At 38.2% G+C, this 17,459-nt stretch overlaps 1 protein-coding gene across 12 annotated transcripts in view; it reads left to right on the forward strand.

Annotated features, from left to right (window-relative positions):
- The window catches only part of ATRX (ATRX chromatin remodeler), a 349,866-nt gene that overhangs the window by 290,500 nt on the left and 41,907 nt on the right, over positions 1–17,459 (forward strand). For all 12 annotated transcript variants that reach the window (XM_080653251.1, XM_080653256.1, XM_080653261.1 and 9 more), the window contains 2 exons: positions 14,055–14,232; positions 15,691–15,885. In XM_080653251.1, coding sequence (XP_080509377.1) covers positions 14,055–14,232; positions 15,691–15,885 — 373 coding nt within the window. The remainder of the gene's footprint in view (positions 1–14,054; positions 14,233–15,690; positions 15,886–17,459) is intronic.

The following is a 17,459-nucleotide window of genomic DNA, read 5'->3' on the forward strand; positions in this document are numbered from 1 at the left end:
CTTCAAGTTTGCACACTGACTCTCTATCCACTGAGCCAAATTGACTAGGGCAGTTTTATTTCTTTATATCTGGTCTGTTTGCTGTTTGTTTTCTTTTCTAGCCTTATTGTGCTGGGTAGACTTCAGTAGTATGTTGAATAGCAGTGATGAGAGTAGAGATCTTTGCCTTCTACTTGATCTTAAGAGAAGAATATTCAGTGTTGATTAACTAGAATGTTAGCTCTAGATTTATTGTAGACTAGAGGCTTGATGCATGAAATTCATGCACTGTGGGTGGGGTCCCTCAGCCCGGCCTGCACCCTCTCGCAGTCCAGGACCCTTTAGGGGACATCCCTTTCGCAGTCCAGGACCCCTTGCTCCTTACCGCCCTCCTGCTCGCTGCTCCTTACCGCTCGGCTCACTGCTCCTTAGCGCTGCTGTGGAAGAGGGAGAGAGAGGCTCCCCTGCTGCGCTCACCAACCATGAACTGGGCTTCTGGCTGAGCAGTGCATCCCCTGTGGGAGTGCACTAACCACCAGGGGGCAGCTCCTGCATTGAGCATCTGCCCCCTGATGGTCATTGCGCATCATAGTGACTGGTTGTTCCGCCGAAATGGTCGCTTAGGCTTTTATTGTATAGATACTCTTTATCAAGCTGAGGAAGTTACCTCTATTCCCCTTTATTCCTAATTTGCTGAGAGATTTTATTATGAATAGGTGCTTAATTTTGTCAGCTCACTTTTGTCTCATTTAATATCATCTATTTTTTTTCTTTGGCTTGTAATCACAGTATACTACATAGATTGATTTTTAAATATTAAACCAGCCTTAGATTCCTGGAATAAACCCCACATACTTAGGGTGAATAGTTCTTTTTATATAATACTGGGCTGTATCTGCTAATGCTTTGTTGAAAGATATTTCTAAGATACTGGTTTGTATTCAGTTGTTTTTATACAGGCTTTGCCTGCTTTTAATATCAGCATAGTATTGGCCTCATACTGTTTTCTGAAGGAGGAGATGTCTAGAATTTGTGTTAATTAATCTTAAATTTTTGGTAGAACTTGCCAGTGAGATTAGAGATTTATTTTTTGGGTATTTCTAAATTACTAATTCGATTTCCTTAATAATTATAGGAACATTCAAATTACCTATTTCATATTGAATGAGTTGTGGTAGTTTATGCTTTTTGAATAATTAGTTCATTTCACCTAAATTACAGATTTATGTATAGAATTATCCACAGCATTCCCTTTTTGTCCTTTTGATGTTTGCAGGGTCTATAATAATAAGGCTATTTCATTCATGGTATTGGTAATTTGTGTATTTTCTTTTGTTAATCTTGCTAGAGGTTTGTCAGTTTTTAGATCTTTTCAAAGAAGCAGCTTTTGTTTTATTGATTTTTCTCTTTTCAGTTTCATCTCGCTTTGACATTATTTTCTACTCTCTTGAGGAGGAATCTTAGCTTACTAATTTTTAAAAATACATCTTTATTGTTGAAAGTATTTCAGATGTCTCCTCTCCCCCCTCCCCCATTAACTCCTTCCTCCCCACTCCTGTCCATGCCCCAGGCCATCACCACACTATTGTCTGTGTCCATGGGTTATGCCTATATGCATATAATTTCTTTGGTTAATCTCTTCTCTACCCCTTAGCCCCTGCCTTCCCTCTGAGATTCGTCAATTTGTTGCATGCTTCCATGACTGCAGTTCTGTTTTGCTTATCAGTTTAGTTTGTTCATTAGATTCCACATATAAGTGAGATCATGTGATACTTATCTTACTCTGACTGACTTATTTCACTTAGCATAATACTCTCCAGATTCTTCCATGCTGTTCCAAAGGATAAGAGATCCTACTTTTTTATAGTTCCATTGTGTAACTGTGCCACTGTGTTTTTTTTATCCATTCATATGCTCTTGGGCACTTGGACTATTTCCAGAATTTAGTTGTTGTAAATAACACTGCAATGAATATAGGGGTGCATATATTCTTTCTGATTAGTATTTTAGGTTTCTTAGGATATATTCCTAGAAGTGGGATTACTAGGTCAAATTCAGTTCTATTTTTAATTTTTTAAAAATTTTATTCCTGAAAGTATTACAAACGTCGTCCCCTCCATTGCCCCCCTCCAGCCCACTCCTGACCCCCAGGCCTTCCCCATACTGTTGTTTTTCCATGGGTATGCATATATGCATATAAGTTCTTTGTTTAATCTCTTCCCATCCCCTAGACCAGCCGTGGGCAAACTAAGGCCCGCGGGCCGGATCCGGCCCCGGCTGTTCTATCCGGCCCGCGGAGCCGAAAGAGCGGAGGGTTCTCTTGCTCTCCCCTCTGCTCCTTTACTTTGAATTTATATTAGTTCACACAAACACTCCACCCATGCTTTTGTTCCGGCCCTCCGGTCCAGTTTAAGAACCCATTGTGGCCCTCGAGTCAAAAAGTTTGCCCACCCCTGCCCTAGACCCATTCTGACATACGTCAGTCTGTTTCATGTTTCAATGTCTCTGGATCTGTTTTGTTCATCAGTTTATTTTCTCCACTGGATTCCACATTTACTAGTAAGTGAGATCATGTGATACTTGTCTTTCTCAGACTGGCTTATTCACTTAGCATAATACTCTCCACATCCCTCCATGGTGTCTCAAAGGCTAAGTGATCCTTCTTTTTTACAGCCACATAGTATTACATTGTCTGAATGTACCACAGCATATTAATCCACTCAGGCTTCTTAGGGTGTATATTCCTAGCTGTGGGATCACTGGGTCAAATGGCAGTTCTATTTTTAATTTTTTTAGGGAACACCACACTGTTTTCCATAGTGGTTATACCAGTCTGCATTCCCACAAGCAGTGTACTAGGGTTCCCTTTTCTCCACATCCTCACCAGTGCTTGTTGTTTGTTGATTTATTGATGGCAGCCATTCTGACAGGTGTGAGGTGGTACCTCATTATCATTTTAATTTGCATCTCTCTGATGATTAGTGACATTGAGCATTTTTTCATATGTCTCTTGTCCATTTGTATGTCCTTTTTGGAGAATTGTCTATTTGGAGAATTCTCTACCCATTTTTGGTTGGATTGTTTGTCTTCCTTTTGTTCAGTTTATTTTGGAAATTAATCCCTTTATCAGATGTATCATGGCAAATATGTTCCCCCATATAGTGGGACCCCTTTTCATTTTGTTGATGCTTTCTTTTGCTGTGCAGAAGCTTTTTAGTTTGATGTAGTCCCATTGGTTTACTTTTCCTTTGTTTCTCTTGCCTTAGGCAATGTATCAGTGAAAATTCTGCTACATGAGATGTCTGATACTTTGCTACCTATGTTGTCTTCTAGGATTTTTATGGTTTAACAAATTATATTTATTTATTTTATCCATTTTGAATTTATTCTTGTGTATGGTGTAAGTTGGTGGTCTATTTTATTTTTTTTGCATGTACCTGTCAAATATTCCTAGCACCATTTATTGAAGAGACTGTCTTTACTCTATTCTATGCTCTTGCCTCCTTAATCAATTATTAATTGAGTGGAATGGCTTGGGTAGATTTCTGGGTTCTCTGTACTGTTCCATTGATCTATATGTCTGTTCTTGTGCCTATACTAGGCTGTTCTTTTTTTATTAATTTCTTTATTGATTAAGGTATCACATATTTGTCCTCCTCCCCCCATTCCCATCCCAAACCCCTCCCCACGCATGCCCCCACCCCCCTGTTGTCCATGACCACTGGTTAGGCTTATATGCATGCATACAAGTCCTTTGGTTGATCTCTCCCCCTTACCCCCACCCTCCCCTACCTTCCCTCTGAGCTTTGACAGTCTGATCGATGATTCCCTGTCTCCGGGTCTGTTTTTGTTCATCAGTTTATGTTGTTAATTATTACCCCTAGATGAGTGAGATCATGTGATACTAGAAATACACTTACAAGAACCGAAAATGAGACAAGCAATAATGGTTATGCTGAGAGGCAAATGAATCAGTCTGTAGTGAGTTTCTTTCTGGGCCAACAGTTCTTTTGAGTCCCAATTTCAATGTCAAACAGTTCCTTATGTGTACATGTCAGCAATGATATTTCAGTTCTGGATGGTGGACAAATGATGGTAACGCAGGTCCGACCCTCTCTGGTTTGGTCCTGGGCAACCTGCAGCGACGCACAGCTGCTGACTGCTAGTATGGCAAGGCGTCGTCAGCGTCTTCCATTTCTGGACTGTTTCTCTTCTGTCTTCATGGCTGGAGCAGTTCTGTCAATTCCTCTCTGTTGCAGGAATCCACATGGTCTTGGAGTTGTTTTCTGAAAAAATACAAACATATTCTCAACCAAAAGTTAATAAAGGAATCTTTTCTATAAATTTGACTTGGGATCTTTTTTCATTTTTTGCCCAAACGATTTTCCTTTGGCTTGTTTTGACAACATGTGTGTTTTTCATGGTTGTCTTGCTATTAGCATTACAAATGAAAGTTAATTTTCTAAAGTAAAAATTTTCTAGATGTAATTTACTTACAGGATATTTTTCCTTACATGATATTCTTCTACTATCCCCCCTTTTTTGATTTAAATATTTGGAGGCTTTTGGAAATTTTATAATATAGTCTTGATAGCTTTTAAATTTTAATTTTTTGCACTAAAATATGACTGCTTTAGGTTCATTACATGTTACGCAATTTTACCATGAGATGAACTACCAATAAAAATTTTAGTTAACACTTTAGGAACAGCTTTTTGTCCAGTACCATTAATTTTTCTAGAATATTTGCTTATTTCACTTAGCCAATTTAAATTAGTCTGAGAACTTGACTACTATTTTACTGTCAAATTTAATACTCTAACAACAATCTTACTTTACCCTGTAAATATTAGTGGAAAGGATTCTTTGCCTTCTTGAGTAGGCCCTGAGCATTCCTGGTGCTAGGCTGGATTTAGATATCAAAAACCCACTTGCCCACACCATGGGTACAAGACAATCAAACATGTCTTGTTGCAGTGAGAGGGCAGCTGCTGTCGGCCAAGTCTCTGTCTGTTACCTGGGTCCCGATTTGAGCTGGGCATGGGAAGCGAAGCAGCCATGGAGGCAGGAGACCTCCCTCAGAAGGGGTGAGGGTTCAGGCCCCTGCAAAGTTGTGAGGGGTGAGGGTCTGTGCCCCACCTCTGTTGACCCCCAAGTTCTCTCCTGATGGCCCCTCTGCGACTGTGCCTGTCTTAGGTTGTTCCTTCCCTGAGGAATCTTACCCGTCTCTGGCTAACCAGCCATCCTCCAGGGCCAAGCAGGGTGATGTGAGGTTCAGTTCTGTCTCCTTGGTAGCCTATGCCTCCGTGGCCTCCACGCCCAGCACCTTCCTTGGGATCCCCTCGCCTGCTGGCGGGGCCCAGGCACTAATCACATATCTTGGGGAACCCAGGTTTCTTCTCCAGGGAGGGCCCAGCTCACCCCACTGGGCGAGAGACAGATCCATGGTACCAGCCACCACGAGGCTTCAACCTCAGCATGAACAGAAAGCACAGGCAACAGCTGTGGGCAATTGGATTGTGAGAAGAGGGGCCAATATAGAATGCTCAGGTGCCTTCCCAGGGGGCCCTCTACACAGTGGAAGGGATTAAATCCTTTCATGTCCTTTTTAAATTGCTGCCAGACATTCAAAGAATTAGTTTGTAAGTTTGTTTGGGATAATTGTACATTATGCTGTTGTAATTCTAAAATATCAAGAGGTGTGTTACCTTTGTCTCCAAGCACCAAAAAGATGATTTTTTATTGATTTCCAAGGGTGCGAGGTACTATTATAGGTAATGGGGGTAATACAAATCTGGGAAAAATTATAATGACATTGTAGAATAATATCATGTAAGCATATTCTTTGCTCTAGGCCAGTGGTCGGCAAACTCATTAGTCAACAGAGCCAAATATCAATAGTACAACAATTGAAATTTCTTTTGAGAGCCGAAAACCGACTTCTGCGCATGGGCCACAAAGATTCAATCGCACTATACGTGCGCGCCCGCACGTGGTATTTTGTGGAAGAGCCACACTCAAGGGGCCAAATTGTCGCATGTGGCTCGCGAGCCGCAGTTTGCCGACCACTGCTCTAGGCCAGGGCAATTCCATTTCAAACTGGTTGTCAATTTCTCTTTGTATACACAAGGTCTTAGTTACATTTTCTGCACCTCTCCCAGGAGCAAGTAGTGATAGTCCCTTCCTTTGGTGTCCACACAAGCCAGAAACCTCTCTTTAATTTTACACACAAAGGAGCAGTGGTTTGATTTTGTGTCATACAAAAGGGAAGCTGGGTGGCGACCCCTGTGTAATTATACTTCCTTGCCCCACCCATGGTCCTCCTGGATGACCAAGGTGTTTGGTATTATGGGTGACTACATTAGACGGGGGATCAGCCCACGTAAGGGCTCTTACCCATGAAGGGTCAGGAACATAAGTCCAAAATACTTCCCCATTTTCCTCAGGTAATATTACCATACAGCTGATGACTGCTAGCATGACAACAAAGACGTTCTTGTTCTCAGGTGTTCTTGGAGTTCTGGTTACCTCACAATTTCTTTTCTATTTTTTTAATTTTTATTTTTTAATTATTTTTATTATTTTTTTACATATGTGTCCTTATTCCCTCATTACCTCCCACCCCCAACTCATGCCCCACCCCCTTGTTGTCTGTGTCCATTGATTAGGCTCATATGCATGCACACAAGTCCCTTGGTTGATCTCTCCCCCTTACTCCCACCAACCCCCTCCTTCCCTGAGGTTTGAGGTTCTGATTGACGTTTCTCAGTCTCTGGATCTGTTCTTGTTCTTCAGTCTATGCCGTTCATTATATTCCACAAATGAGTGAGATCATGTGATACTTATCTTTCTCTGCCTGGCTTATTTCACTTAGCATAATGCTCTCCATCTCCATCCATGTTGTTGCAAATGGTAGGAACTCCTTTTTTACCGCAGCGTAGTATTCCATTGTGTAGATGTATCACAGTTTTTTAATCCACTCATCTGCTAATGGGCACTTAGTCTGTTTCCAAATCTTAGTTATGGTGAATTGTGCTGCTATATACATAGGGGTGCATATATCCTTTCTGATTCGTGTTTCTAGTTTCTTGGGATATATTCCTAGAAGTTGGATCACTGGGTCAAATGCGAGTATCATTTTTAGTTTTTTGAGGAAACTCCATACTGTTCTCCATAGTGGCTGCACCAGTCTGCATTCCCACCAGCAGTACAAAAGAGTTCCTTTTTCTCCGCATCCTCGCCAACACTTGTCGTTTGTTGATTTGTTGATGATAGCCATTCTGACAGGTGTAAGATGGTACCGCATTGTTGTTTTGATTTGCATCTCTCTGATGATTAGTGACTTTGAGCATGTTTTCATATGTCTCTTGGCCTTGCTTCTGTCTTCTTTCGAAAAATGTCTATTTAGATCAGTTGCCCATTTTTTGATTGGATTGTTTATCTTCTTTTTGTTAAGTTGTATGAGTTCTCTGTAAATGTTGGAGATTAAACCCTTATCGGTGATAACATTGGCAAACATGATCTCCCATGCAGTGAGCTTTCTTGTTGTTTTATTGATGGTTTCCTTTGCTGTGCAAAAGCTTTTTATTTAGATGTAGTCCCATTTGTTTATTTTCTCTTTAGCTTCCATTGCCCTAGGAGCAGTATCAGTGAAGAATTTCCTTCGGCATCTGTATGAGATTTTGCTGCCTTTGGATTCCTCTAGTATTTTTATGGGTTCCTGTCTTATGTTTAAGTCCTTGATCCATTCTGAGTTTATTTTTGTGTATGGTGTAACTTGATGGTCTAGTTTCATTTTTTTGCATGTATCTGTCCAATTATCCCAACACCATTTGTTGAAGAGACTGTCTTGACTCCATTGTATGTTCGTGCCTCCTTTGTCAAATATTAATTGGGCATAGTGGTTTGGGTCGATTTCTGGATTCTCTATTCTATTCCATTGATCTACATGTCTGTTCTTGTGCCAGTACCAGGCTGTTTTGAGAACAGTGTCTTTGTAATACAGCTTGAATTCTGGTATTGAGAACCCTCCTACGTTTTTCTTCTTTCTCAGGATTGCTGTGGCTATTCGGGGTCTTTTTTTTATTCCAGATGAATTTTTGGAGAGTTCTTTCTAGGTCTGTGAAATATGCCGTTGGTATTTTAATGGGAAGTGCATTGAATTTATAGATTGCTTTGGGTACTATGGACATTTTGATGATGTTGATTCTACTGATCCATGAACATGGTATGTTCTTCCATCTGTTTATGTCTTCCTCTATCTCTTTTTTCAGTGTTGTGTAGTTTTCCGCGTATAAGTCTTTTACCTCCTTAGGTAAGTCTATTCCTAGGTATCTTAATTTTTTTGGTGCGATGGTAAATGGGATTGCTTTTTTAGTCTCTCTTTCTGTAAGTTCACTATTGGTGTATAGAAATGCCATAGATTTCTTAGCGTTAATTTTGTATCCTGCTACATTGCCGAATTCATTTATTAAGTCCAATAATTTTTTGATTGAGTCTTTAGGGTTTTCTATGTACAGTATCATGTCATCTGTGAATAAAGACAGTTTTACTTCTTTTCAAATTTGGATGCCTTTTATTTCTTCTTTTCTGATCGCAATGGTTAGTACTTCCAGCACTCGGTTGAACAGGAGTGGTGAGAGTGGGCATCCCTGTCTTGTTCCTTTTCTTAGGGGAAATGGTTTTAGTTTTTGCCCATTGAGTATGATGTTGGCTGTAGGTTTATCATATATGGCTGTTATTATGTTGAGGTATGATCCTTCCATTCCCACCTTGCTGAGAGTTTTTATCAAAAAAGGGTGTTGGATTTTGTCAAATGCTTTTTCTGCATCAATTGATATGACTATATGATTTTTATCTCTTTATTTGTTTATGTGATGTATCACGTTTATTGATTTGCGAATATTGTACCATCCTTGCATCTCTGGGATAAATCCTACTTGGTCATGGTGTATGATCTTCCTGATGTACTGCTGGATTCGATTTGCTAGAATTTTGTTGAGGATTTTGGCATCTATGTTCATGAGGGATATTGGCCTTTAATTTTCTTTGTGTTATCTTTATCTGGTTTGGTATGAGGGTGATGCTGGCTTCATAGAAGGAGCTTGGAAGTGCTCCTTCCTCTTGAATTTTCTGGAATAGTCTGAGGAGGATAGGTTTTAGTTCTTCCTTGAATGTTTGGTAAAACTCCCCTGTGAAGCTGTCTGGCCAAGGGCTTTTGTTTGCTGGAAACATTTTGATGACTGCTACAATTTCTTTCATACTTACCAGCCTATTGAGATTTTTAGAATCTTCCTGAGTAAGTTTTGAAAGGTTGTATTTTTTTAGGAATGTGTCCATTTCCTCCAGGTTGTCTAGTTTGGGGATTTTTGTTGAGGATTTTGGCATCTATGTTCATGAGGTATATTGGCCTTTAATTTTCTTTGTGTTATCTTTCTCTGGTTTGGTGTTATCTTTATCTGGATTAGGTAGGCCTGTAGAGCTATAAACTTCCTCTCAGGACTGCTTTCATTGTGTCCCATAGGATTTGCAATGTTGTGCTTTTATTTTCATTGGTGTCCAGGATGTTTTTAATTTCTTCTTTGATCTCATTGATCACCCAATCATTGTTTAGTAGCATGCTATTCAGCTTCCAAGTGTTTGAATTTTTTGGAATGTTTTAATTGTAGTTTATTTCTAATATTATGCCATTGTGGTCTGAGAAAATGCTTGATATGATTTCAATCTTTTTGAATTTGGGGAGACTTTGTTTGTGACCCAATATCTGGTCTATTTTTGAAAATTTCCCATGTGCACTTGAGAAGAACGTATATTCCGTGGCTTTTGGGAGAAATGCTCTCAAAATCTAAAGCAGGAGAGGTGTGTATGAACTTGGAGCAGGGGATTGGAAATTAGATATATAATTAGGGTGAAATTTTAACAGGGGGTAAAAAGAAAGAATAGGGAAAATCTAAAGCAGGAGAAACAGGACCACAAAAGGGGAAATGTTAGGAAGAGTGTGATGGTATAAAGGTAGAGTTGAGATAGAGTAGAATGATGCTAAAGGAAAGATAAATAGAATGTAGAACACTAATCTCAAAGTCAAATAAAGAGAAAATAAAATGACACTTTTTTTTTAAAAAAAGGTAAAATAGTAGTAGTAATAATACTGATTGAAAATAAAAATGTAGTAATTAAAACGGTAAAATCAAGTGAGGAAAAAAGAAAAAAATCAGTTTCTTAAGTAACAGATTTTAAAAAGTTTAAAAATAAAAAAATTAAAAAATAAAAATAAAATGTGCAGAAGTGAAGGTCATTCACTTCCTCTATTGTTCTGTTTGGCACGCCTGTTTCGCACTCAGGACAGTATTGTAGATCCCTGTGTTCCACTCCTCCTCAATTTTGTAAACCAGTCCTGATTTTTAAGCAGGCGGTGTGTCTTACTTTTTGTATTCCTTTATTTGTGATTACACAAGAGTCAATTTGTGATTCAGCCCCTAGGTGGCAGTGTTTCTGGATTGACCTCCGGGTCTATAGGTCCTCTCTAGCCAGTGCTTAGATCCTCCTTTCCCTGTGGCACTCAATACCGGTTTGTGGGAGTGGGCTGCCCCACAGCTGGTTCTCTGATGGTCACTCCCTGCTTCGATCCCCAGGTCCCAGAAAAACAACTTTCCCCTGCAGTCTCCTAGGGTGTTTCCAACTGGGTTATCCCATGCACTGCGCTCAGCAATCAGAAGAAATGATTTAAAGAGGAGAAAGCGCAAGTGTGCGAATTCTGGGCCTGCCCGCAAGTCTGCACAGTCCTTCCTTCCCCCTGCCATGTCCAAGCAGCTGGCACACTTTTAAAATTTTTAGGCTGTCCTTCTGCATCAGATCAAAATGGGTTGCTTTTGAGAGATCCCCTGTGTTAGCAACTCTGAGGACCCCCTTCCACATTCACATATCACACCAGCCCCAACAGCCATGGATTTTTCTAGGCACAGACTTCCCCCGGTCCTCCAGCTCCCACAGTGTGTGTGTTTCTCTGTCCTGCCAGGACCAGAGACCTCACCTTATCCCAGGCGAAATCTGACCCCTCCGTGGTGGAGTGTAGAGCACCTCTGAATCTGTGTGTTTGTGCCAATTTGGGACCGGTGCTCTGGGGTTTGCAGCTGTTCAGTGGCTGCCGTAGTTGTAGATTTTCAGGCTTCTGATAACATCTACTTTCCCCTTCAAGATGGCACGGTCTCTGCATCTGAGCCTGTGGCTCCGGGAGGGAACCCAGCAGCAGTGGGGGCGTCCAGCAGTCCCCTACCTTCTCCTGGAGCATAGCTGTCCCTTAACTCACCAACAGACACTACCCGTGCAACCCTCAGCTGTTCTTTCTATCTGCTCCGGGACATGGCTTTGGACACATCTGTGTATTTTGCCGCCATTCCCCCCCCCCCCCCCGAGGGTTTCCTTTTTTCTACAACCTCTCTAACACTTGTTATTGCTAATCTTGTTGATAATGGCCACTCTAGCAGGTGTGAGGTGGTTTCTCATTGTAGTTTAGATTTGCAATTTCCTAATTGCCAGTGAGGTTGAACATCTTCTCATATATTGTTGGCTGTTGTATGTCTTTTTGGGAGAGTTGTATTTTCAGGTCCTCTGCCCACTTTTTGATTGGGTTGTTTGTTTGGTATTGAGTTTTATGAGTTCTTTATGTATTTTAGAAATTAAACCTTTACCAGACCTACTGTTTGTAAATATCATCTCCCATCTGGTTGGCTGCCTCCTTGTTCTGTTGTCAGTTTCTGTTGCTGTGCAGCAGCCTTTTGGTTTGATATTGCCCCATTCATTTATTTTTGCCTTTACTTCCCTTGCCTTTGGGGTCAACTTCATAAAATGTTCTGTATGACCAAAGTCCATAAGTTTGGTAACTATGCTTTCTTCTATGTAACTTATTGGTTCAGGTCTTATATTTAGGTCTTTGATCTATTTTGAATTAATTTTTATAAATGGGGTTAAACTGTAATCCCACTTGTATGCTTTTAAAATAAAATATGTAATTGATCACATGTATACCTTATAAATAAGTACATCTATGGTTGTAAATTAGACTACAATTGTTTATATGTCTGGTGTCTTGTAGTTGGTGGTCTTCTATAGTGCATTGACCAGATATTTTTTCATCTTTTCTATTCCCAGTCTAGCTTAGTGTTTGGGTTGCATAACGGTGTGATAAGCATGCTTATTAAACCCATGCAACTCTTCATTAGTGGATTCCTACCAAGGAGCTTTGAAGTTTTCTACAAAGTTTCCTGTGGGGTGTGTGTGTGTTTAACCTACATAGTTTATACTTTTCTATGTGCTTGATCCTTTTGCTGGTGTGGAATAGATGTAAATAAGTGGAGTAATTTGGGGGCAGCATTTGCCCTTAAACCATATATATGTCCATTAATTAAAGAAAACACAATTTGTTTTCTGTAATGATTATGTATTATTACAGAAGTATAAAGAAAATAATTATTGTAATCCTAGTGACCAGGGATAACCACTGTTAATATTGTATGTATGTTTTGTCTTTTACTATATTTTTATTGGTTTTAGAGAGGAACAGAGAGGGAGAGAGAGATAGAAATATCAATGATGAGAGAGAATCATTGATTGGATGCCTCCTACATGCCCCCTACTGGAGATTGAGCCCAGTACCTGGGCATGTGTCCTGACCGGGAATTGAACCATGACCGCCTGGTTTATAGGTCGATGCTCAACTACTGAGCCATGCTGGTCAGGCTGTATGTTTTGTTTTTAATGGATTTTCTGTTATACGTAAGGTTCTATATCCTGTTTTTATCACATACTATAATGTCACAGATTTTTAATGGAAATTTAAACCATTGAAGAGTCAGAATATAATTTATTCCTCTGTATTATAGATATTTTTTTGTTTTCGACCTTATGGTCTTATAAGACTTGGTGTATAAAGGCATTTTATGGAGATGGTTGAACGTTTATTATATTCCAGGGGTTTTCTCACTCTAAATTGCCAAAAGTAAACAAATTATATAGTCATTCAATAGAATATTTTGCAGCTACCAAGCATGATGTTTACCAATAAATTTGAAGGAATGCTTATAGTTCCTTAAGCAACCCCTTTCTACCCATGACTTCTATTCCTTGCAGGTAACCAATATCAACTATTGGCAATTCTTCTGGTATTTACTTACATATGTCCTTTCTACAATCTAATGTGGGAATTTAACCTCCCCCCCCCCCACACACACACATTTTTCCTCATTTATTTTCTTAGTTTATATTTTTCATAGTATTTACCTTAATTAATTTGGAGTGTTTCCTTTTTGTGAGTATGTAAATATTCACACTGAAGCTATTTGAAATATTGTGATTACTTTTCCTTTTTTGTATACCTGTTTATTTTTTGTTGAATAGTTTATTTTTACCACTTCCTCAGTTTCTTTTTTTATTTTTATTTTATCCACTTCCTCATTTTCTATGAACCTATCACTCATTCCCAAATTCTCCTACAGAAATATAAATTCTTGTGTTCTGACACAGCAGTTTATCTATCAGTTTATTTTTTTTTTCCTTGAATGCATTCTTCTGACATTCTCTGTCTTCTTGGTCCTATTTTAGCTTCCTCAGTATCTTGCATCTATCTAATTTCTCTCCATACCTTCATTATGCTGTACTGTAATTGCATATCAGGTACCCCTACTACATTCAGTTCATGGGGCACTTTACTTCATTTAGATGTACTTAATGCTAATAAGAGTACTGAACATAATATGGACTGTTGAGTTATACTTAAATTTTCCACATTTACTCAGAAATCTGTAAATATCTTGAATACATTATTAATATGTGATTTCCATATTTACCTTTATTCCTAATTCAGACTATTTCATTTTTCAGCATTAAGATTCTTCCTGGGCATATAAAGCTTCAATCTGATTCTTTAGACATGTCTTGTTTTTTTTTCAGTAAGTGAGAAATGAATTCTCTGAACTCTTGATTGTTCAGAAAACTGCTTTAGGATTAAAAACTCATAGTGTAATTAAAATATCTGTGAAACACGCATTATTAAAGAATTCATTCTGTATTTTCATTTCCAGAGGACGATTATTTATTATTTCCACCAAAGCAGGATCTCTTGGCATTAACCTGGTAGCTGCTAATCGAGTGATTATATTTGATGCTTCTTGGAATCCATCATATGATATCCAGAGTATATTCAGAGTTTATCGCTTTGGACAAACTAAACCTGTATATGTATATAGGTTCTTAGCTCAGGTAAGTTTATAATTTATATTCTTATTCTTTTTTTCTTATTGTATTGTTGGGTGAAACAATATTTTTGGAATGCAGAACATATATGTATTAGAGAGGCAAACAAAGTTGAAAACATCATTCCTATACATAAAGCAGCAGCAGTCAGTTTTGGCATATCATGATTTTCTGTTTTGTTGTTCTTCCATATCTTGACATCTATAATGTCAGCTTTCTCAGACTGAGATGGATTTGCATGGGTAAACATATTTAGCTTTTTTTTAAATTTTAACATAATTACAGATATCCCCTTTTTCTCCCCCCCCCCCCTTTTTTTCCCTTTACCCACCTCCCGGGCTTTACTCCCCGCCCCCCTCCCCCTGGGGAAGGGGGACCTTTACCACACTGTTGTGTCCTTGGGCTATGCATATATGTTCTTTTCTAATCCCTTCACCTTCTTTCATCCAGTCGCTCCCCACCTCTCTCCCCATAGCATTTTCTGGCTAGTTCAGGAAAGTTAAACATTTATAGTTATTTTACTTAGCATACATAGAAAACCCAATAACTAAATCTAAATTGCTAAAAGAAACAAAGGTCAAATGATCATTGTTTTTAGTGGCCACCAGAGTCTCTTAATTTGAGGAATGTGGATAAATAAGAAGACAAAGTTAACTTTTGATAATAGCAAAGAATATATAATAGTAAAGTAATTACCTTTAAATAAAAACTAAGGTATTAACAGATACTGAATTTGAAGAAAAACAGTAAAATCAAAGAGGTAGATGCAGTTCAGAGTAATACAGGTTTATAGAATCAAGTTGCTCTTTTAACTGGTGCATCTGCTAAAAATCTGGGTTTCTCAACCTGAGACTGGTTTTTATTGGTAGGTCCTTGCTCATTTGATGATCTTCTTTAGTACATGGTATAATTGGTAAATTACATTGTAAACTGCTTCCTATTATTTAAATTAAGAACTCCTTTTTGTTCTAGTTTAGAATGCTAAATATGTAATAGATACGACATTTTAGCTGCATTAATTTTCTGTCCTGAAATTATAGAAAGTAAGACTTGATATAAAGTCATTTTATAGTGATTACTGAGAGCTTAATATAGTCCATTGAAAAGTTATTAAGCTGCCCTCTTGCAATCTTACTTCAACACCCCCTAAATTCTTATTTTATGTATTCATTTATTTCTGTTTACCTTGACTGCTCTCCTACTTCTGCCAACTTCAGAAATATATAAAGCAACATATGAATCATATTAATAAGATAATAGAGAATGATTTTTGTCAAGGTAAACTATATTGAACAAATGAAATCTCTCATGAATTAAGTAGTACTGCTAATAAAATTTGCTTTATGGCAGATATTGCTATGACATTTTGCCATTTCATATTAACCAATAACTATATTTCCACTTGATTAAATTTTGTGTTTACATAATTTACTTATTTATATAATGTTCCTTCTTTTTACAAAGGGAACCATGGAAGATAAGATTTATGATCGGCAAGTAACTAAGCAGTCATTGTCCTTTAGAGTTGTTGATCAGCAGCAGGTCGAGCGTCATTTTACCATGAATGAGCTTACTGAACTTTATACCTTTGAGCCAGACTTATTAGATGACCCTAATTCAGAAAAAAAGAAGAAAAGGGATACTCCCATGCTGCCAAAGGTAAGCATCTTTAAATTAGTAGCTCAAAAAAATTCCAACATGGACTAAGGAAATTTTACTACTATAAATCTGACTATGGCTATATTTCAGAATTTTTCAAAGAGCATAAAATTGTGTTTATTTTTCAAATATATATTTTTATTGACTTCAGAGAGGAAGGGAGAGGGAGAGAGAGATAGAAACATCAGTGATGGGAAAGAATCAATTGTCTGCCTCCTACATACCCCACACTGGGGATCGAGCCCACAACCCGGGCATGTGCCCTGAATGGAAATCGAACCATGACCTCCTGGGTTATAAGTTGACGCCCAACCACTGAGCCATGCTGGTTGGGCCATAAAATTGTGTTTAAATGAAAGGGTGTGTGGTTAGTTCTCCACATAACAGTACATAAAGATAGTGTAATCTGAAATATATATTTTATGCCAAATAAAAAGTTCAGCCCTGCAGGAAAAGGTTTCTGGGTAGAAACCTTAAAAGAAATTCAGGGGCGGGCAAAGAAGGTTTATAGTTGTTCGTATGGAAAAATACAAATAAATAAATAATAATACAAGAATAAACTCTGTGCTTTGTGTACTCACAACTGTAAACCTACTTTTGCCCACTCCTTGTAGTATGGTTCTCTTTTAATAATCTCCAGTAGAGGGCGTACATAATTTTAAAATGTATACGAAAATTAACTATCTCTTCCTTAACATTCTTTACTGTCGTATAGCAATTAAGAATCAGCAATTAAAGGGTCTCTTACTTGATAGCTTTCATTGTCATAAAGTAAGTAAGACTTGGAAAAGGACCTTAAATGTAATCTAGTCAAGCCCTCTCATTTTATAAGTAGGGAAACTTAGGGTCAGAGACATTCAGTGATTTGTCAACAGTTTTCAGCTAATAAGCAGCTGAGCCAGGACTAGTATCTACATGTCATTTGGTCCATTGTCCTTAGATAAGAAAACATTTTTTAATATTAACATAGAAATGTAATATGACAGTAGATAACATTTTGACCCTTTGAACATAAGAGAAAATCATATGTTCTCTGATCTAAATAAGGAATTTATATATTTAAACCTATTCTAGTTATCTAAAAAGCCATTCTGGGCATAATTGTTGGGGGATGCTATTCCTGTTGTTTTGGTTTCAAGTTCAAGCACTTAAGGTTCCATATGCTGTTAAGAGAATTGGGAAAACAGCTACCATGTTACGGTGACACTCTACCAAAGTCACTTTAGTCATTTGTAAAAAAATTCAAAAGTATTTTAGTTACTCATATGGTTAGACACATTTAATGAAAGAAAACGTTAATAGGAATAATTACTAATTCTAATATGAATCATTTATTTTTCCAATTAATTTTTTAAGAAACTGCTGTTACTTTAAAAAATATATATTTTTTATTGATTTCAGAGAGGAAGGGAGAAGGAAAGAGAGATAGAAACATCAACGATGAGACAGAATCATTGATCAGCTGCCTCCTGCTCGCCCCCCTACTGGGGATTGAGCTGGCAACCGGGAATCGAACCAAAACTACCTGGTTCATAGGTTGATGCTCAACCAATGAACCACACCAGCTGGGCAAT

The sequence above is a fragment of the Plecotus auritus genome (genome assembly GCF_963455305.1).
Source record: "Plecotus auritus genome assembly, chromosome: X".
Classification (NCBI taxonomy): Eukaryota; Metazoa; Chordata; class Mammalia; order Chiroptera; family Vespertilionidae; genus Plecotus; species Plecotus auritus.